Consider the following 23820-nt stretch of genomic DNA (forward strand, 5'->3'; position numbering starts at 1 on the left):
GCTGATGGGAAAATTGCAATATGAGAATATAGAATATAATACATGCACTTTATTTTATAGTAAGAGTGATAGCGTCTGAGTTTTCTCTCTTAGAGCCTTACAAATGTTCTATATTTTCTCTTTTGGTAGTTTTTTTTTTTTTTTTTTACTTTTAGAATATGAATCCTCCTGGGATTTATTTTTGTATATGAAATGAGGTAGGAATTTAAATGTTTTTTAAGGACAGCCACTTGGCCCAACACTTTATTAAGTATAATATCTATGTGATATGCAAAATATGTGATATGTGAAATCCCCATACATGTAGGTCTGTTTCTGGACTCCATTATTTTTCATTGATCTATTTGTCTATACCTATGCTAATACCATACTGAAAAAAATAAAAAATACCAAAATTCTCCTGATATTCTTTTTCATTTGGGTATTTTTGTGTATTTTCTCTTCCAGATGAATTTTAAAATAGCTTTTCAGGTTGCATGAAAAATTCAATGGGGATTTAGACTGAGAATGCTCTTAATTTATGAAGAAAATTACATCTTTATAATATTAAGTCTTAGCTTTGGTCAGACACTTTACATACTTGATCTGACTTATTCTTTAAAAACCATGTAAGGTGAACGTTGTTGGCCTCGTTTTAAGGAATTTGAAACTGAAGCTCAGGGAAACAAACTTACCTAGTGTCATATAGCTTTTAAGTGGCAGAGTTAGGATTTGAACACAGATCTATATGATTTCAAAGATCATACCCTTTGCTTCTGAATACCTCTAAGAGGGAAGATTGTGTTAAAAAAGTAATATATACTATAGATAAGAATATCAGAGCAACTAGGCTCTTAATTCAGCTAACGATTTTAAACATCATTTATTTACTCTGCCCTTACATCTATGCTGTCTTATTTAACCTAATGCAGAATCTATTATTTTTATTATCTCACACCAAGAAACTGAACCACAGAGAAGTTAAATAACTTTCCAAAGATCTTATAGCTAGTAAAGAGCATAGTTGCAGTTTAAACCCAAATATCCTGATTCCTGTGTTCATTCTCATCCCACTAGAGTTCTTTAATTCCTCTTTCTGTCTCCCTGTCTTCCACCTCATATGATTCTTGCTTTTACCTCCACTAAACACCAATCCCAAAGCCTTCATCCCTGCCCTCCACTCCCACTGCCAAGACACAAAAGCCAAAAAGTCCAGAGGTGTTGGAACTGAGAATGCTTGCAGTTTTACTGATCAACAGATAGAGGAATGAAGGGGAATATTTGTTCTTGATGCTAGAACTATAGCAGGTGAGGATGTCCCAAGTTGAAACTGAAAACATTGTCTAATTTTTTAAAATGATGCTACAAAGAACCTTTATTAGTCAGCTTGGGCTGCCATAACAAAATACCACAGACTGGGTGGCTCTGGTCCCTCTTCCTTTTCTTATAAGAACACCAATCCTGTTGGATTAGGGCCCCACCCTTATGACCTCACTTAACCTTAATTACCTCTTTATAGGCCCTCTCTCCCAGTGCAGTTGCATTGGGAGTTAGGGCTTCAAAACGAATTTTGGGAGTGACACACTTTAGTCCATAACAGCTTATAGGTTCTATATATGCAATTATTATGTTAAAGTGCATTTTGAGTTAAGTAGTCCTTTTGTTAGCTAACCTGGGAATTTAACTGTTCTTTATAATGCTGTTGCAAACTAAATCATAACCAGTTAAAATTTGGAGATTTATGTAAGAAACATGATTTTACAAACTTAGAAGTAGAGTTATTAACCTATGAAACAGAGGCAATAATCTATGAATAACAATAGTCTAACAGCTAGAGGACAAATAAAATATAGCATCTGAATAACAGCTGATTTATTTTTTTGCTCTATTTTAATGTCTTAAATAATTATGTGGGTGATATAATTATGGACCACTTGAATTTTCTTCTTTATACTTTTTTTATGAAGGAAAAAATGTATATAGGTGTGAGTATATGTGTGTATGTGTATACGTATCATTTTTATGATAGGAGAAAAGGTAATTATAAGTGATATAAATTAGTTAAGGATTTGTTCATCTCTCCACATTCAGAGTCTTCTAAATTAACTTTCAATTTAGACTTGTCGGTGTCCCTGTTTTTCCATACATTTTCCTCTTCACCATTAAGAGAATTGATGATTGCAATGTTTCTTAAGAATGCCCCATTATTGTCTTATGAGTTTTTTCCCAAGCTGCTGGCACTTCTTCTTCATGTTTTGTTGCATACATAATGACAATTATGTCACAACCACTGCCTCACTGACAAGGATTATATGAGGTATCCTAATTTTAGAGAGGTTAAAATATGAAAAAAGATGTGTCCCTGAAGCAATGAAATATGGTACTTGCTTTCTTTTTTAAGCATGTTCCCTCATTTTTTCCTGAGCGCACTATTATGATTTTAAAAATATAAACATACACGCACGCACATATATATATGGAGAGGGAGGGAAGGAGATGGAGAGATGAGACAGACAGAGACAGACAATACATACCATTGTGAGAATTGCATTTTAAATTAACAATATATTGTAAACATCTATTTCATGGCATTCTTTTTAATGACTGTATAGAATTTGAAAGGCAATCAAAATTTTTCATTTTTTGCTATTACAAAAATGTTACATGGAACAAACTTTATTTTTGTGCATCTGTCTAGCTCTGGGGGATAATTGCCAATGGTGGGCTGCTGAAATAGAGAATATATACATTTTACAATATGATCATATCAAATTGTCCTCTAAAAAAGGTTGCATTAGTTTATACTCCTCAGTAGTATGTCTGAGTTCTCCCTTCCCACTTGATGACAAAGGATGGTTGGATGGCATCTGAATAAGCTATCTGAAGGAGATTGTGATAGGAGGTTACAGTTTCAGAATGAACTACATTGAGAATAGTGAGCAGTCATTATAGTTGTCCAGGTGGATACTTTACTATTGGTTTTATCAAGGCTTTTTTGACTGAAGGTGGCAAAAATATGTTCAGGGTAGCTCAAATAAGCGAAAGTTATTATAGAGATCTCTGAATCCTCAACTGGGCCTTGTGAGTATTGGAAACTTGGAAAATGAGGAGGTAGTGTTTTTCTTTCCACCTCTGGGACCTCATAGTATCTTACATCTCTGTGATCTTGTGTTCTCAATCTCTGTTTCTCTTTCAACTCTCATCTTGCATGTTGTCCAACTTGGTTTAACTACCTCAGTTTTGGGGTCATCTCAGTGTTTCTTAGTTCAGATTCTTAAAAGAAACAGGTAACTGGTCAGCCAATATGTTAATCAACTTTTCCCAAAAGTGTGGAATATAAGGTTACTCCTTATGTGGTTTGTCTGTAGTGGGAGGCCAACTAAACTACAAGCATATCTACTACATATAATTTCATAGTTTGTTTCTAACTATGGGTAGGGAAGAGAGTGGTCAAGGAAAACAAATCATTTAACGTATATGAAAATCTCATTGTCAAGCAGCAGACAGATATTCTTTTCAAGGGCATAGCACATAATAAATGATAAGCGATTGCATGGATGTATTAGCCTGCGTATATTTATTTTTTTCCAGTAGAATGTGAGTTCTGTGGGAGCAAGAATTTTTAACTTTTTAATCCATTTTTTAATATTTTTTTCTATCCTTAGTCCTTAGACTACTGCTCATCATACAGAAGGCATTCAATATAATTAATATACCTTATCTTTCAGTTAATAATTAAATTCAACAAGCATATAATATACAAGATATTATGTGGACTACTATGGGTCATTTTAAGATAATAAAAGGTAGTACAAAAAGGGGATGCTGTGGGGGTTCTGCCTTTAAGGATATCATAATAGACAACAAGGTAAGAAAGTTATACCTGTAACTATCATAGCTGAACTAGTGTTTTAAATTGATAGAAGGTAACCTTTACTCCTACCACCTTACAGCAATAAACCCTCTTCTCTAATCCTGTTATCCAATCCCACTTCTGCTGGATGCTATAGGCCACTTGCCCCAGGTCTTTTTAGATAAAACAATGGTCATTTGGAATTTTGAAGATAAATAGGATTGTCCTTGTTTGCCATCCTTTTCCAAGTTATCCTGTAAACCAATGAGTCTCGTCACATTAAGAATATCATTAAGTGATAGATCTTTTTCTATTTTTACTCTGTGTGTGACATTCAACATGTTCCCTAAATGAAGTTCAGAAATTTAAAAGATTTAAAAGTTCTGCAAGTCTCTCTGCCTTTTCCAATTTAGCCTGTACTATTTGCCCCTTTGAATGCATATTTTTTCCCTCTTTTGACTACTAATCAATTTTCTTAGCCTCTCCTAATGTTCCTGTCAGGCTTATTAAAGAATCTTATAGTTTCTGTCACTATGGTGATTCACACTGAGTTCAGAGTGATCAAGTGGACAGTTCCTGGATGTGAATCCTAGCTGGCTTCATCCTCAATAACCATATAACTTTGGGTGTGTATTTAATCTATGCTAACTTAATAAATGGCATTATTAGTGTAACCAATCTCTTTTTATTACAATGTCTATCCCAATCATTGTACAGTTATGTGTATTTGTAAACTGATATTTGCATAAGTATATCAAATATTCATTTATGTGGAATGTTGTGAATGCATCTATGTCCTTTCCTGATATTGTAAACACTAGCTTCACAAATACAAGGAGCTGCAAGAGACTTGCATGTATTCATCTTTTATGATATTGTATAGAATTATTGTAATATATCTTTGCAAGTGTATTCACAAAAGTGGTATACAAACATATGTAAATATAGAATATTGAGGGAATTGCTCCCGTACATATCTTAATCTTTTGTGTTAGTTCAAAAATGATTGTATTTTACTTGTCTGTAGTCAACATCTGGCAGTATCGGTATCTTCCAAATTAATGATTTTCAGTTAGACTTAGGTCTTAACAGGTCTATTCAGATCCAGCATAAGCAACCCAGTGTACTAGTCTATGAATGAACTTCAGAGGATCTATCAAGTTTTTTAAATAATAGAACAAACTTTTCCAGTTGCTGAGTAAAATACCAAAAGCTGATCACAAAATCTAGTTGAATAAAAGCAACCTTGTAATTAATCTGACCAGTTAATGTGCATTCTTTACATGTGAATGGTCCCCACAGCCAGACAGCTACAGAATCTTTTTTCCGGCATATGCTGGTACATAGTCACCCCTTATCCATGGAGGATGTGTTCTAAGACCCCTACTGGATTCCTGAAACCAAGATAGTACTGAACCCTACATATACTGTGTTTTTTCCTATGTATACATACCTATAATAAAGTTTAATTTATAAGTTTGGCACAGTAAGAGATTGACAACATTAACAAATAAAATAGAACAAGTATAACAATATGCTCTGATAAAAGTTATGTGAATGTGCTCCCTGTCTCTCAAAATGGCTTAATGTGCTATACATGGAGATACATACATTGAACAAAAGGGATGATTCACATCTCAGGTGGGATGGAGGGGGATGACATGAGATTTCATCACAATATTCAGAACAGTGCACAATTTAAAATTTATCAATTGTTTATTTCTGGAATTTTCCATTTGATATTTTTGGATCATGGTTGACCATGATAAGAAGAGACTACTGTACTATTTTTATTCTTCTCCTTCCTCCCCTTCCCTTGCATTACTATTTTTTGTATGTGTTGTGTATTAGTATTGTCTGTTACTATTTTCTCTCTTCTGTTTCTCCTCTACCATAGCAATCATTGGCAACAGTGATGAGAAAAGCAGAGGTGGGAGCAGGTGAGAAATAGAAGCTAGGAGAAAAATAAACTATAATGGAACTTTTATGATATGCCTTCCATCCTGTTTTAATTGACTCATAGGAATAGGGAGGGGAAGCTTATGTTATGCCTATTCATTATTCTGACTTCAATTATGTTTCCCACCTCAGTATCTTAGGTGCTCTTAACCTTCTTACCAATTTTCCAGGCCCTGTGATTTGTCTCGAATCTAGGCTTGGTGTCCTTTTCCTACATTCCTGTCTTACATTTTTATTTTCCTCTAAGGGGAATAATTATGATTCTAAATGGTTAGTCGCATTAAGTTAGGTTATCTATATTATGGAGATGGATATGTAAATAGGCATTACCAATATTGCTTGCTTGCTTTTTCTTCTGTTTCTAACTTCCCACACCCCACACTCTATTTGTATTATGTTCATACTGCCAGGTGTTATTCTGTTACTCTGATCCTTAAAGTGACTTTGCATATATATATCTTAGACTCCCTTGTGTGTTGATTTTTACCCTTTAACTCTCTAAGGATAATTTTTGGGTTAGGGAGATATTACTGATACCTTAATGCACTACATATAGCTACTTAGAAATATGTTACATCACATAGAAAGTTTTAACATTTGGCCATAAGACAGTGATTTCAGAAAAAAAATTTCAAAGAGTGTTTTGGCTACCCTTTTATCTTGTTTCCTGTTGTACAGGGAAGAGCCAAGCCAGGCATGTTCTAAGCAGAAATATTCTTTCCTACTATTGAATAAAATTGAAATTATGTTCCATTATCTTTTATTTGCATCTATTTGGTTTTGTGGGATAAAAATTTGTCAGAGATAAGTGTTTCATTGGTTTTACTGTAACAGTAAAAAATCTTTTAGTCTAAAAATGACAGAGTATACATCTATAATAAACACTGTTATTTGTGCCCACTCTCCATGTACACATTTCCTTCTCATTTTTTCCCCAAGCTTTTCGTCTCTTATCTTTTAACTTCTTCTCCTGTTACATCGCAAAATTATTTTGTTAATATGTTACAGTCATACTATATATAGTGGCGTGGTATTTTTAAGTATTGGTAGAATCGTCATGATAGTTTGTAAATGTTCTGCTTCCTGTTTTTCACTTTTACTATAATTTCAGATCCTCTTCTTAGTCAAGTAAGCCAAAAAATATTGCTAGAGAACATACATATTGTTATGGTGATATAGTTTATGAATATACAGTTTATCTTCATCCTCGTTAAGACCTACTATATGATGATCCATATTGGGGTGCTATATTATTACCACATCTTCCATAGATTCATTGTTTTCTAACATTTTACTACCTAGGAATACAGACAATAAGGTATATAAAGATATTGATATGTTTTTAACAGTTACATTATTATTAAAGATCAAGCAAAGATTTAAAATTCCTTGTCACATAGTAAGTGTTCAGGAAATAGTTATGGATGAATATAGAATAAGTTTAATTGGTTGATGATTGAAGGGAAGCTGTAGGAATTGCAGTTAACAAGATCCAGGAGAAAAATCATTAGCACGGTTAAAATTAATGAGAAACTAAAGAACCAGATTTCATCACAGCTTTTTGTAAGGAATCAGTATCATTTCTTAAGGACTTACTCAATGTCAAACATTGTTTTAGGTTTATTACATTTAGTGTTCATCCTTCACAAAAATCCTACAAGGTAGACATTATTCTTATTTTATATGTAAAGAAGTAAAGGTTCAAAGAAATTAAATAAGTTGCCCAAGGTCATAGCTAGTGAATAGTCTAATCCAGACTTTTGAACCTCAGAGACATATAATATGTAGTTTTAATACATATAAAATTGATTTTAGACTAAAAAAGAACTTATTTTAAAGTGATTAAACATTTGAGCATCTGTTAGAGCCAGATTACATTCTAGTAGGTTGCACAGTTTTTCTTTAGATTGACAATTTTCCTAAAAAATTTATCCGCATACATTTTTAAGCAGCAGTAGCACATTATGTAGCTAGTTTGCAGTTCTTTATTATAATAAAAATCAAAACTTAGTAAACTCAAATTTTTATTTCATATTTCCCTAAAATGGGTATTGTCATTTGAAAGCAACTATCTGCTCATCAGCCCTTATGAATGATCCTGAAACTATCCATATTGCACTTATGTTGTCAAAATGCAATAACATTGAAAACTTTGACATCTCATAATCTTGTCAAAAAGACTATTTTCTTTCTCCATATTTGCAAAACATTTTTATATTTATAAACACCAGTTAGAATTATAAGTTCAATAAAGTTTTCATTTCTGCATCATCTATTTTCATCCTGTTCCTTTTGTATATACATCTGCCTTAAGCGTTTTTTCACTTACAAACTGTACTAAGTAACTTTTAGTACACAAATATCATAAGGGATGAAAGAACACTGTCATACATCCTGTTAGCAAACTGGGATATTCCAAGTTCTTGTTGCAAAATACCCTGTGATGAAGTTCTTCCTGTTGAATGACTAACTGGATGGGAATGCCTTATTTGCTTTTTTTCTTAAAAGTGCATTGTTCACTCATTGACTGTTGAGTTTGAGAAAATATATTTGAATCATATGAAAATTTATAGTCGGCTTTTTCTTATAAAGTCAATTTCACCATGATTATAGTCTATAATGCTATTAGTGTCTTTGTATTCATCTTCTAATTTGTTTAATAATGTGAAACTCTTCTGTCAATTTTCTTCTCTTTGCCAGTATGAAAAATTCAGAACTCTCAATTATGTTTAACAAAAGCTTTGGGGGAAAAAAAAAAAAACCTGCAAAAATGGTGTGTCTATACTTCTCTGATATTTTCTTTCAAAGATATGATACTGGGGGCAACACAATAACAAAACTGAAGGATGATGTAACAGTGATAATTTATTTCACTACTAGATCATCCCTCTAGATGATTCCATTTCATTTTTCTTTTTATTTTTTAGCATAGCTGTTAAAAATAATTGATGAATAATGATTAAATAATCCCTAGGATGATAAAATAGGAAAATACTCAACATATAGGGAAAATAAGATCCCTAAAATACCATAATGTATCTTTGATTCATAAAGAGATCAATTAGATTCATATAGAAATTTTGCAAGATAGTGAATTTTATTCTGTTAAAAATGTATAAGATTTTTTGTTCTTTGGAAGATTTTAAAAAAGAATAACATATGAACTATTAATGCTTACAAATCAAATTGCTCAAAGAAGAAACTCAAAAACGAAAACTGGTAGATCCTTATGGTACACCAAAGGTTAATATAACTACATTTCTTAATTTTATTTCATAACCAAACGAACTAGTTTATATTTCCTTCTCTTATCTCAGGTGAAAAGGTTAGCCATTGTAATCGATTCCAAAATAATAAGGCACTCATCTTAAAGATCAAAGCATATTTTAATATACTACTAGTTCATTTATCTCTGCCCAATCCAGTGAAATTTTTGCATTTAAAAAAAATAGATGTATAAAAATTCATATATAAAGTATATAATAAATATTTGCCCACTGGGACATCTGAATAGTCATTTTTGTTAGAAATACCTAAAATAACAGAATTTCCTATTTTTTTATATAAGAAAAGCATGGCTATCATGTAGGTCCCACTGTAGCAAGCATTTCACAATAGAACCATACTTTATAGATAACAATCTGAGTGAATCATCAAAAACCAAAGAAGTCAGGAGGATCAGTGACTGACATGCAGTAATGTTTACTTAGCCCTCAAGCAAATATTTGAAATGATATATGAAATAAAAAAATACTGGTAAATTCCAGAGACAAAAGCCTTCTTCAAAAAGACCTTTGTTTCTTTCTAGGGATTGTTGCTAGTTATTACAGAACGAGAACCCAAACTAGTTTGTGATTAATTAATATAGTGCTTTATATTGCAGATAGAAATTAAGCAGATCCATAATTCAAACAGATATTTGTAGGTCTTGTTCTTGAAAAGGGGGTTGGGAACTTTCAAAGCCTTAGAAAGCCCTTTTTCTCTTCCTCATTTGGGAATATTTTGGAAAAATAGGAAAACATTTAAATATACAAAATATGAGGGTGAGAGGAGAAGAGGAAAGCAGTCCTGCTGCATGTCAGGGACAGAGAAAACCTGCAGATCTTTACAAGGTCTGGTGAAGAGGAATGGGAGTAAAGTGTTCACAGAGAATACAGGAACCTGGTCTAGCTCTGTCCTTTGAAGGAAGGGATATGGCTAGGCACATATGGTCAAACTATCAAAAGCCAAAGATTAAGAGAAAAACTTGAAAGCAGTCAGAAAAAAATGGCACTGCCTACAGGGAGCAATTTGAACAGTCGTGGTCTTAATAGAGGTTAGAAAACAGTGGAGCAACATCTTTAAAGTATTCCAAAAAAAAAATTGTCGATCAATTCTATATCTGATGAAAATATCTTTTAAGAATGAAAATAAAATAAACCTTCTGGGACCTTAGGTGGTAATTATATATTTAGCATACTGATTAAGGATGTGGTCTGTGGAGTCAAAATCTGGATTTGAATTTTGACTTGGACACCTCCTGTTATTTTGGGTGAAATACATAAGTTCTCTAAACCTCAATTTCCTTAAATATTTTACTAATATATACTTTATTGGGATAATGTCTAAATTAGTAAGTAATCATGAGGAACAAGTGAGAGAATGCTTCTTAAGTACTTAGTATTTGCCTGACATATGGCAAGTTGTTAGAAAATGTTATCATTTATTCATACATGTTTTCAGCAAATGTAGCCAACCATTATGGAATTTAATATTTTCTATTTTCATCTGTTTTATTTTTTTCTAACTTTAGAGAAAAGTTTTTCATTTAAAAAGTTTTCATTTAGTTTTTCCAGCTGTATCTTGAAAAAGGAAGAAACCACTGACAGTGTTGTGAAAAGAGAAGTCACTTTTGCTGCTGCTTTCACTCGTACAAAGATAAGATTTAGGAAGCTCTCATTTTCAGAAAAAGAAGTTTTTCTTTTTATGTATAATGCCTTTCCTTTATTTTTTGTGTTGCTTTAGGCAGAAATATAGGGCTTTTTTTATTATTGACTTTTATTTAAGGTATTAGATAAGGCAATGCCTGGTAAAAATGAACTGTTCGTTTTAGATGCCATCATTATTGAAGAAATTACCCTTCATATCACTAGGAAGGAAGATCTGTAGTTGATCTCCAATATATTTTTTTTTGTACAATGTTTTTTACATTTTAAGATATTTAGAAAAAACCCCTTATTTATAGATTTTTTTTAAGTTCATGGTTTTTAGAAAAGTCTGAATGAACATCATATTTTCATAACTTTATTTTAGTTTCATTTGAAGACTTCTTAGGCTTTTGCAGAATTTTCAAAATCATGATGTCATTTAAAACTAAATTTAAACATAAATTATGCTTTCTATTGGTAATGTATGATATTTTATCTATTATCATTCATACTACTTTTGTTACTTCCATTATCAGTCAACAAAATGACTACTGCTTTATCTTTTTTGGTAAGATTTCACTAATTTTCTGTGTTACCTTATTTATATTTATAATTTAGTGGTTAAGTGTGATGGATTTGAAGCAAGACCTGAAATACAGTCCCAAATTTTTATATGACCTACTAAATCTGCACCTTATTTTCCTCATCTCTTACAAAGATTAATTAGGATAAAGCATGTAAAACACTGTAAGGTCCAAATGTTAGCTTTTGTAGTTATTGCATTTAAAAAGCCTTAACTAAAGTATTACCATTAATTTTACTTTCTGTATATTAATCTGCCCATCATTCATTCATTTAGCATTTAGTCATTTATTTATACATTTATTAAATAACAGGCTTAGTGGCCTAGGACTGTACCAGTATCTGCCCTCTTGAAATTTATATTTTAGTTGTACTAAGTACTGGAAAAAACATTGCCTTAATTTTTCTTGCACAAATTCTAGGAGAAAAAGTCATTTGGCATAAAAGCTGTTCAGTTGATCAGTTTATTAGTATATTTTAAATTTTCACTTTTATTTAAATGAAAACAATAACCTTTAGTAGACAGATGTTTTTTAGCAGTGCAACTCATATTGTGGTCCTTGGACCAGTGCTAATTTGTAATGAGATAATTACAGAATTTGAGAGTAAGCCATAAATTTACTATCACAGTTTCTATGGATCAAGGATCCCAGCTTGGCTTACTGGGTGCCTCTGACTCATAAGGTAGCAAGCAGTCAAGCCATTGTCCAGGACTGCATTCTTATCTGAAGACTTGATTGGGGGAGGATCCACTTCCAAGCTCACTCACACGGGCCTCATCTCAGGGCTGCCTCATGCCTCAAAGGGCAGCTGGCTTCCCCAGATGAGTAATCCAAGTGAGAATGAAAGCATCCAAGATGAAAGTCACATTCCTTTATTTTTGGAGGTAACATCTTATCACTTCTGTTTCTGCTGTATTCTATTCGTAAGATGTAAGTCAATTACACATTGCAGTTTTTGTTTATTGTACCTTTTTCTAGGTTTTCCTAGCATCTGTGAAGTATTTAGTTGTATTAGAAAATAAAAATTTTTAGATCGAATTTTGTTTTTTAGTGTACTTGACAGTATATAAATGAGTGCTTCATATGCTGGAAGCTGCTGTTGACATTTGACCAATTTTCATAATGTTATACCATGTGCAGATTTAATAACAGCATTAGAGTTAACCATAAAATTTACTGGCATTGAGCAAGTGTTTTTTGGTAAAAAGTTTAACTTAGTAGGTTTTATAAATATGCTAATGTCAGTATGGTTTAAAATTCTGAAATCTGATAAATTTAAGTTCTTACTTGGTTACCTTAATATTGCATTCATTAACTTGATGTAAGCTAAAATATAACTGCTTTTTGGTACCTTGATTTGAATTTGAGGGTCATGTCAATGGTAAGAGTTCCACAAGATCGGGGGTAGGGAGTTAAGGGGGTGGCACATGCTGTTAATTCTTTCTCTCTTTTATTTTTTTATTTTACCTTTTAAATGTATTTTTTATTATTAAAAATTATTAGGGTGACATTGATCAACAAAATCCAATGTTTCAGCTGTACAATTCAACAGTATGTCGTATACGTATTGCATTTTGTGTTCACCACTCACAGTCAGATTTCTGACTTCCCTAAAGTTAGGTGGCATTGTGTGTGTGTGTGTGTGTGTGTGTGTGTGTGTGTGTGTTGGGGGTGGGTGATATTTTTCCCCTTTGTCATTTATTTAGTAACGAAGATTTTTCTTGTTTTTCTATTATTTCTCAATCAATTACATGGCTTGTGTTTGCAGCCAGGCCTGTAGGCTTAGTCAGAGAAATAAGTAAGAATGAAAGTGAGAGGAGAAAATCCCCATTTGTCACCTGCTTACTGTGTATTTACTGTGCTAGAGGTTCTTACAGATCAAACATTAAATCTCAACTACACTGGAAAGTGTTACAGACCAGGAGACCAAGATTTGTAGACCTTGAAATCACATAAATTGCCTATGAAGACACAGCTAGTAAGTTTCAGAGTTTAAATTCAAATTCAGGACTGATTTCAAAGCATGTACTCTTTGCACTGTATCAAAATGCCTCTTGAAACTGAACTCTTTATTAAGTCTTTTGTAGGTTAAAATAAGTAGTTAGCATATTTAGTCTCTTTAGGGGAAAAATAGAGATTTTTTTCAAAACCTTTCACAAACCTTCCTCTAATGTTATTTGAAGCTTCAGAACAAATATCGCTAAAAACAAATCATTATTCCTTCTTGCCCCCAATTATAGCGTATAACCCCGGGAAGAGGAAAGATCATCTCATCGATTGAGAATAATTAGTTTTGCTGTTTAATGTAAATTCCAGATGCTGTTGTTTGTTATCAGATGCTCTTCTATATCATATCTGTTTAAACATATTTTCATAACACATTATTGATAGTTTATAAATGGATTGTAAATGTTTTAAAACCAAAGTCCTTTTTCACAGAGTATGATCTTTAAAAAGACAGATTATTATGGAATTTTATTAAGACAATGGGAAGATATGTGTGTTTTAAATTGTTTTGAGTTACTCACTCCAAAACATAGCTTCTTGCTGCTGTTTTTCCCCACTCTTGAGAAATCTTGGAGTACTATTTTCTGGATGTTTAAGTTTTTGTTTCTGGTTTTCAGGCACGTATAAGATCAGTAAAAAAACTTAACAGTATTGTTTTTCAGAACTTGACTTCTTATGGAAACTATCTTTTAAAATTCATCTATAGTAAACACTGTCATCTGGAAACTATTAGTGCAGTCTTGGAATTGGTAACAATTTCAATATACTGTATATCAGTGTTCACACAGCTCCGTCTAAGGAATTAGGAGAATCAAAGATATGGAAGTTACTATTAACTTCCCTTTTTCTGCAGGCTACCTATTCTTTTACATTAGTGATAGAATATATGTGAAGAAATTATAGGAGAGCTACACAGCATTTACAGAGATTTAAGGAAAAGTTTGAGGTCTTAATTAAGGTTTCTTTTGAAAAGAATTAAGTTGTGAAAATGGTTTAAACTCCTACTATAGCCTGTTGGAGCTATAAGAAACCTAAGAAATCAATAACTGTGAATCAAGAAGTAATATCATGATTAGGACTCAGAAAAACTGGAGTAGTTTGTCAGAGGGGCAATTGAAAGGATCATTTTTCCAAGGTAGGAAAATAAAATAATATCTTGTATAACTCTTTCTGACTTGAATAAATATTTTCTATCCAATAATATGACAGTATGGTGATAAATAGTAGCTCCACTTCCTAGTAGTGGTATAACCCTACCTTATTATCCTGGCTTCTTATATAATTTTTATATTAAAATGGTAGCATTTGAGATTGTAAAGCTTAAAATATTATTACAGTACCAAAAAAGGTACTATAAGAGAACCCTTTCCTCCTTTTCTAAGAACATATGTATTCAACTATCCCTTAAGATTTGTATACTTTAGTATATACTTCAACTGAAATAAAATTAGTCTGTTCACTTCTATGTATGTAAATATTTTTGCTGACTTGATCTAGTACCTGAAGAAAGAACCTCTTAGCCTACCTCCATGTTAGTAAATCAACATTTCCAGAATCAACTTCTGTAAGATGTAAATTTAGTTTTTCACAATTGTCAAAAGTCCTGAGTGTGTTTATTTCTGAGTATAAACAAAGTTTTCATTGTTAAAGAACCTGGCAGACTTTTTACTAAATATTCAACTCACTATCAAAATAGGAACTTATAAAATGAGCTTTGAGGAATTTACATTTGAATTGACACTTTAGTTAATGTGTTTTGTATTAGGATGTTTTTTCATTTTGTACTAAAGAAGCAGATAGTTTCAGTTTATTCTATGAGTGTAGGTTTTTTGACTGCCACCATCCCATTCTTCTTCACTGGAATAAGTTAAATTAATGGAAAACTCAGGAAGGAAAAAGGCAATTGAAAAGAATATGTGCATGGTTCTCAAAGAATAGACCTTATGTCCCTGGCGAAAACTTGAGTTTTCTTTTAGCATAAATTTCCTTAGTTTAGGATCTGTGGGGGTTACATTATTTTAGTTATTTCTCTCAGTGATACATACAAATTTAAAACTCTTTCAAATAATCTACTCTGAAATAATTTTGAAATTTTTATATGCCTATTTTGCAAAGATATTAAAAACCCAAGCTAAAAATACAGTTACCTCTGTGCTTTTTTTCTCATCGTACAAGAATTATGGGTATATGGTTTGAGTGTATGTGTTTATGTATGTGTGTATAAAGTAATTGGAGAGGAACATGAAAAATAATCTTAAAATCTTAGAATTGTGAGTTATTACTTTCCTGAAAACTTAAAGAATATTTTTACAATAAACGAAAATAAAAAAGGAAATTTTTAAATCAGACATTAATCCAAAATTACTACTTTAAAATTAGGGTAATATTCTTAATTTATTTTATTTAAATTTAGATAGTAAAATAAACATTTAATCACAGCCTAAGTTTTGTGCTGGGTGCTTAACCTGCTCAAACATTAAATATTTGAATATTTGCAGAGTTTAAAAATAATATTTGTTCTTAAGATATATGCAGGTTTTCTGGGGGATTACTGGGTTTGTTTATTTACAGTGTATTAGGAATAGGAAGAAGCATGCTCTACCTAGGAACTTCCATATAGTTTAGTTTTTCCCTCTTTCTCCTCTTCCTCCTCTCCTTCCTCTTTCTCTTCTTACCCTTAGTATATTTTGCATTTTTTTTGGTAGATTAATTCCGGGTAACTTTGGTCAATATGCTCTGTGCTTGTGATATTGTATACATAGTTTTGTGTGCTTTTTATAGGTAGGAGGAACCATACCACACAAAAATTTCTTCCTTAGAATTCCTTCTGAAAAATACTAATTTTCCTTCCTTACTACCACCAAAAACAGAGGTTTGCCTTATAATTTTAAGTGGTAACCTGAATCAGACTGGGAAGAATTTAAGTGGTAGAATCAGACTGGGAAAAATTTGAATATTTTCAAATTTAAACCAATATGCTATACCACGAGGACCCAGAGCGCTTTCGTGCTTCTGAGTTGAAGTAAAACAGACTTCTGTAATAGCAAGCCATAAAAATGTTTTACCATTTTCTTTTTTGAAAAACTTTTGTTTATAAAGAGTCACAGTTATATCCATTCATAGACTTTGGGATTTTATATGTGATAGTGCATAGTAATTACCAGACAAATACTTCTTTAGAAGGAAAACAAAATGAATCTATATGATCTGTGAACTTTGGCTTTTTCTCAAGGATGCTTACAGTGTACTCTGTTCCTTTATATAGTATCTCTATCTTAAAGACAGAGAAAAAAAATAAGACTAGTGATTTTCACAGCTCTGGAAATTTGGCTTAACTCTAACAATGATGACAACAACAGCAACAACAACAACAACAACAACAACAACTATTGATTGAGAGTTTATCGTATACCAAACACCATCTAGGCACTGACATTCTATACTGTCCTCTTGAAGCCATTTGTAATGCTAAATCTCATCTCCCAGAAAAATATGGAAAATCATCATACATTGTGATGATATGATCTGATCATCTCTGCTAGGAACTCCCCTTTTCAATTTATGGATTTCTAGATAAAGAAACTCAGTAAGAACTAATGGGAAAAACAGAAATAACCAGGACTAACGAGAAATTTTAGAAATTTGAAAATAACAAATACTGAGCAATAAAAACAAAAGCAGGCTTACCACAGTGACATAAATGATAGTAGCAAAAGGATCTCATAGAGATCTAAGTATACTAAAACTTAGTATGTTATTTATTACCTTTCTCCAATCATTTTTCTTAGATTTAGATATAATTGTAAAGTATTTAATCAAAGAAATTAAATTTAACAAAGCAACTTAATTTCCCAAAAAATAATTATAAGCTAGAATCCTTTGAATATTTTGAATATTAATGGAGCCTAGTGGACATTCTATTATGTAAATTCAAAATATTATTATATTCTAATACATGTCCCAAAAGCTTTACTAAACCAATTTAACCATTAAACAACTTAGAAAATAAGGTTTATAAGATTGGAGGTTGTTCAGCTCATATACTTATCCTGACATATTTAATGTTGAAATAAGGAAAAACTACAAATATTTTAAAATTATTAACTTCAGAAAAGCAGTTTTTCTTTCAATCTTTTATTGTGATTATGTGACCTTGCTATGTGAATAAAAGAATGAGCAAATGATATAATCTGAGTGTAGTCATTCAACAAATATTTATTGAGCACCTACTCTGTGCCAACCACTATTTGCGGCATTTGTGATACATTAGTGAAGAAAAACAAAGTTCCCTGCCTTCATGGGGCTTACATTTTCACAGGGGAACAGACAGTAGACATAATAAGTAAGTAAACTTATGTATTATGTTAGGAAATGACAAGGGCTACGAAAAACAAATGGGACGTTGGGCAAAGCGGATAGGAGGGGGTAATCAGGCTGCTATTTTAGATAGGGAGGTCAGGGTAGGCCCTCACTGAGAACGTAACATTTAAGCAAAAACTTGAAGATTAGTCAAAAGGATATCTGGCCGAAGAACTCTCCAAGAGAAACCACCAGTGCAAAAGGCCTCAAGGTTAGAGTATGCCTAGCAGATTTGAGGAACAGCAAAGGAGACCAATGTGGCTGGAGAGCAGTGAACAAAGGGGAGAATATTAGACAGGTATACGGGTAGACAGGTAACAAGTAACTAGGATCCATATTTTTTAAGGAGTTAGGGTTTTTTCTGGAGTGATCTGGTTTGCCATTGTACACTTTTTAGCAGAGGAGTGACAGGACCTAACCTGTGATTTAAAAGAATGAGTTGGGCTCCTGCGTTGATGATTGACAAGGTGGACAAGTACAGAAGCGAGAGTCTATTTAAGAGGCTGTTGCAATAATCCAAGCAAGAAATGGTAATGGTGGTTCAGACTAGAGTGAAAATAGTGAGAAGTAGTTAAAATCAGGGTGCATTTTGAAAGCAGAGCCCACGAGATTTTCTGACAGTTTGTGTGTGGGGTGTATGAGAAAGAGGAGAGTCAAGAAAGGCTACAAGGTTATTTGCTCAAACAACTGGAAGGGATTAGAGTTGCCTGTAACTGAGATAAGAAAGGCTGCAAGTGGAACTGGTTTGGGGGATGGAGGCATATGAGAAAATCAGTTTTGGACATGTTAAATTTGAGATGTCAGATAGGCGTTTGGACTGGAGTTGTAAATTTGGAAGTCTCAGCCTGTAGATGATAGTAAATCTATGTCCATGAAACTAGATGTAAGTTGCCTGGTAATTTGGCATCAACAAAGCAAGATGGTAGCTGAAAACTAACTATCACAACTGTGCCTGGCACCAGTATTGCTGACAGCCCAATACTTCTGGCCCAATTAAGGACTGACACCAGTTCTTCTCAGAGTTTTTGGCCTAAATATTATACCATGTGTGAAATAGTAAGCATTAAATGTTTCTTTTCCTTTCATATATTTCATCATTTAAAGCAGTGGTCCCCAACATTTTTGATACCAGGGACCAGTGCTCATATGAAAATCTAATGCCTGATGATCTGAGGTGGAGCTGAGGTGGTGATGCTAGCTCTGGGGAGCATCTGCAAATACAGATGAAGCTTCTTTGCTGACCTGCTGCTCACTTCTTATGTGGCCTGTTTCCTAACAGGGGTTGGGGACACCTGATTTGAAGGACAAGGCAGCTTAAATGTAGGAAGCCTCTTCACTGTTTAGTAATGTTAGTTTCAGGAAATTATGAATGAATTACATTCACCATTTTTACTAAAACATGACAAGTAATTGGATTACTAAAGCATAAGGTAAAATATTGGGTATTAAGCTAAATGTGATGAAGAGCAAAAATTCAAATGATAAAAACAGAAAACCAACCTACATTCCTTTGGGCATGGAAAAACATCATCACCATTGGTTCCTATACTTTGGGGTATGTTGGAATGACCTTGGCATCTCTTTGGAATATCGATATTTGGCTCCTACTCCCAGACCTGATTTTTTTGGTATGAGATGAAACCTGGGCATCAAGAGTTTTAGAATCTCTCCTGCTGGATCTACTGTGCAAACTTTGGGAACTACTGTGATATACACTATTTTTTCTAAAGGAACTATCATTAATAATCGCAGTATTCAAATACCCTTTCGTAATTTTTTTCATTTTTTGCTAGTGCCAAAAAGGGAAGCAGCGTTAAGTAAAGGTCCTCTTGAGGGCATTATGCTAAGTGAAATAAGTGAAAGAAAGACAAACACTAAATGACCTCACTTATATGTAGAATCTTAAAAAACAAACAAACAAACAAACAAACAAATTGTGTTTGCAGCCTTTGCTGACCCAGCCCTGTAAGGCTAGCACAGCCTCCAGCTTCGCCAAGCTCCAGCTGAAGGAGAAGAAGGGTGGAGAGTAAGGAAGTCTCTACTATGGCTCCTAGAAAGCCGACTGCCTGCAAAATGACAGGTAGTAAAGCATCAGAGAAACAACTGACTGCAAAATCCACTCACGATAGGGTGCCCTCTACTGGAGGGGTGAGGAAACCTTCTCGTTAACAGGCCTCATGATAGCGCTCCATGCAATTAGATGTTATCAGACGTTAACTTCTTATTCGCAAACTTACTTTCCAGCATCTGGTGCGAGAAATTGCTCACGACTTCAAAACTGATTTGCGTTTCCAGAGTGTAGCCTATCTCATTGGTGTTTTTGAAGACACCAGCCTGTGTGCTATCCATGCCAAACGTGTAACAATTATGCGCAAAGACATCTAGTTAGCATGCTGCATAGATGGGAGAATGTGCTTAAGAATCCACTATAATGGGAAACAGTTCTTTCTTTAAAAAATTTTTTCTCTTCATTCTGTTATTGGTAGTTCTAAATATTAGATTTTTTTTTTTTTCTCATGGAGTCAAAAGGTATCTAAGTATATGACTGCAAATGGAAAAATAGGGGACAGAAATCAGGTCTTGGCAGTTTTTCCATTTTTATTTGTTTGTGTTTTTACTATAAATGTGGGGACATAAGGCATTAATGCAAGTCACAATGTTTCAGTGAACAAGTTTCAGTAGTTCAACTTTATAACAATTATAAATCTGTTAAATTATCCTGGACAATTCCAGCATTTGGATTTTTTTTAAATAAGTAAATTTTTTATTGATGACAACTAAATGTTGATAGCATTTTTATCACACAGCAGATTCCATCCATTCACTATACTTTTCTAACCGAGTTGTCCTACATGTAAGTACATGCTTTTAATGTTGTCTGTCTTCAGTGCTATTCCTGTAAGTTTGCTATTAAAATACATGAAACTATAAAAAAAGTACTGAATTCATGGATACAGAAAGCAGACGGGTGGTTGCAGGGGAGTGAGGCGCACAATGAGTGAAGATGGTCAAAAGGTACAAACTTCCAGTTATAAAATTAATTTAGTTGCAGAGATGTAATGTACAGCATGGTGACTATAGTTAATAATACTATATTGTATATTTGAAAGTTGCCAAGAGAGTCGATCTTAAAAGTTCCTACAAGAAAAAAAAAATTGTAACTATGTATGGTGAGGACGTTAACAAGAAAATAAAAAAAAAAAAAAAAGTCCTCAAGTAAATGAGGTCTAAATCATGCAAATAAGAAATCACTATCATAATTCGTTGTAGATTCATGGCAGCTGTTCACTTGGCAATTTATTTATAGCATTAGTGAATCCCAAATTGGAAGCAGCTGTGATGCCATGGTAGCTGCCATTATATGTGTTGTAAGAAGACTTGGATTCAAATCTTAGTTCTTTCGCTTATTTGCAGACTTATAATGGGCAATTCATTTAACCTTCCTGAAATTCCCATTTTTTTCTCCCTAACATGAGAATAACCATATCTACTTTACATAGTTATTACAAATATTTTTAAAAGCTAATGTATGTGAAGATAAATTATAAAGAACTATCTATATAAAGATATCAAAGAATTATTATTTGAAGGGATTTTTCTTAACGTTAGAAGTGACATAACATTGTAAAATGTAATAATTTCCTGCAAGTGAATAGGTTAATACTTTTTCTGTATTTTTTCACTGCCTTAAGAATGGAGCTCCACATATAGTAGGTAATAAATACTATTGGGCTTAACATGTTTTGTAGAGGATGTGTTGTTTTGTATTTATTTCCTATATAGTTTATTAATATGAGAAAAACATGAACTTTGGACTCAGGCCTGGGATTCAAGATTCATTAGCAAATTTGTGTCAGTAGACATGTTCAAGACTCAGGTTTCTTTTCTCTTTAATATTTACCTTCCATTACTGCTGTGTGAGGTTTAAGTGTAAAGCACCAAGCATAGTGGCTGGCACAGAGCTTTGAGGAAATGTTCATTCTTTTCTTCCCTTCAAGAGTACAATAATGTCGGGATAGTAATTTTAAAACCTGAATAATAATTTTGTAATAGCTAAAAATTCTTAATCATCATTTTTGTTTGTTTTGCTGATTTCTATATCATTTTAACTTTTAAGTGTCCACCTTTCCATCCCTCCATGAACACTTTGAACAGCAGTTTTTATTTTGTATGCTTTTTCAGGTAATTTAAAAAATCCATTTTAATGTTAATTCTACACCATGGATAGCACAAAGGAGAAGAATGACAATTACAAAGATGATCTTCTGCTTAGGATGGGACTTAATGATAATAAAGCTGGGATGGAAGGATTAGATAAAGAGAAAATAAACAAAATTATAATGGAAGCCACAAAGGTATGTTTCTTGTTTCTTGCAATATCTTTAATGACTTTAATTTTCTGTTTAACTGAAAATTGGTAAGTTTTAAACATCATTTTTATTATAATTCTTAACATGTTGATATATAATATTGTTAAGCTACAAATGGGTATGGAATAATCTTTCTATTCTGTTGCTCTTGCCCTCCAGTTTTCTATTCCACATGTAAAATATATGCATGTAAAAGCAAAATGACATACATGTATTTTTTAACTCTTTTTTAACTCCAGTTAGGAGAATATTATAGTTGTGTTTTTTTTATTTTTGTTTCAATTACTGTAACTTGGAGATCTTTCTGGATAAGTAATTAAAGATCTTCCTTTTTTTTTATGCTATATGTTTGGATATAATGTATTAAGCCAGTCACAATCTTTATTGATGGATATACGTCATTTCTAGTCTTTTGTTTTTACAAACAATACTACAGTAAATAACCTTGTACTTCATAAATTTATGTATGTGCAAGTATAACTATAGGAGAGATTCCCAGAAGTGGAACTGTCCCACCAAATGCAGCTAGCACAAACAGATATATGCATGTGCAATTTAATGACTTGACCAGTTGCCCTCCATTGTGGTTGTATTAATTTACATATACACTGTCAGTATATGAGAGTATGTATTACCATGTGGCAACTGTGCCCACACAGTGTGTTACTAAACTTTTGAATTCGTCAATCTAAAGTAATGTAGTATATCATTAATTTGTATGTAGCATTAATTTGTATTTCTCTTATGAAGAGTAAGACTGTCATCTTTTTATATGTTTTTCATTTTTTATTATCTCTTCTTACCCTTTGCACAATTTTCCAGTAAATTACTGTTTATCTTTTCAATTTGCTTATGGTAGTTTCTCCTGTACAGAAATTTTTCGTTTGCTGCTTTTATGTAATCGAATTAGTCAATTACATATGGCTTTCTTCAAGGTCACTTTTTTGGGTTTCATTCATGTATAATGAAACATGTAGAAAGGAGTAAAATTTAAGAGAATATCCTCATTCTTAGCAAATGCATGCATTTATTCACAGCAACTTACTTTGAAATGGTTTAGTAAAAAATAGGAAGGAAAGTTGTGTGTGTGTGTGTGTGTGTGCATCTGTGTGCACATAAGACCTGGGGAAGAAACCAAATATAAGATATTAATGATTGCTGTATATAGATGAGGACATATAGGTGTTTATTGTACTATTCTTTCAACTTTTGAAGATTCAAAAATTTCAAAATAAAAAATTGAGTGAAAAAGAATTTTTAAAGTATATACTATGTAGATATAATTTTAAAAGTAAAACTTTTTTTGCTTTTTGTTCTGTTTCAGGAGTATCATGGATATTCTTGAATCTTTGCTCTTCCACACATAAATTTTATGTGATATATATATATCAACATAGAAAAATATACATATGTCATATGATTGATATACATGTGATTGATATGTATAACAATCATATAAAATATATACCTTATATATTAAAATATTTATATATTTTATGTAATATATATTCCTCATGTGTGTATTGGAAGAGTTTATCATAAATATCGTTTCTAAATTAAATTTTCTAATTGTTGCTGCTCCATAGCAATGTAATTTACCTTTTATAAACTTTTATTAGAAATTTTTAAACATGCACTAAATTAGAGTAGTAAAGTGAATCCCCAGGTGATTACCACCCAGTATCAACAGTTACCAACATTTTTACAAATGTTGTTTCATCTATCCCGTTCACCTCTCCCCTACTGAATTTTGGAGGTGGAGAATAGAGTATTTAAAATGAATCCCAATAAATTAGACAAAT

The 23820-nt window shown here is 32.5% G+C and overlaps 1 protein-coding gene across 3 annotated transcripts in view; it reads left to right on the forward strand.

The window, feature by feature from the left end:
• The window catches only part of POLK (DNA polymerase kappa), a 58072-nt gene that overhangs the window by 1926 nt on the left and 32326 nt on the right, over positions 1 to 23820 (forward strand). For 2 of the 3 annotated variants that reach the window (XM_015590418.2, XM_006913151.3), the window contains exon 2: positions 21831 to 22003. In XM_015590418.2, the coding sequence (XP_015445904.1) occupies positions 21869 to 22003 (135 nt within the window). In that variant the 5' untranslated portion in view covers positions 21831 to 21868. Of the gene's footprint in view, positions 1 to 19592; positions 19729 to 21830; positions 22004 to 23820 lie in introns of those variants that run through there. The other variant, XM_025047712.1, reaches the window with a different exon arrangement.

Source organism: Pteropus alecto, unplaced genomic scaffold (assembly GCF_000325575.1).
Source record: "Pteropus alecto unplaced genomic scaffold, ASM32557v1 scaffold20, whole genome shotgun sequence".
NCBI lineage: Eukaryota > Metazoa > Chordata > Mammalia > Chiroptera > Pteropodidae > Pteropus > Pteropus alecto.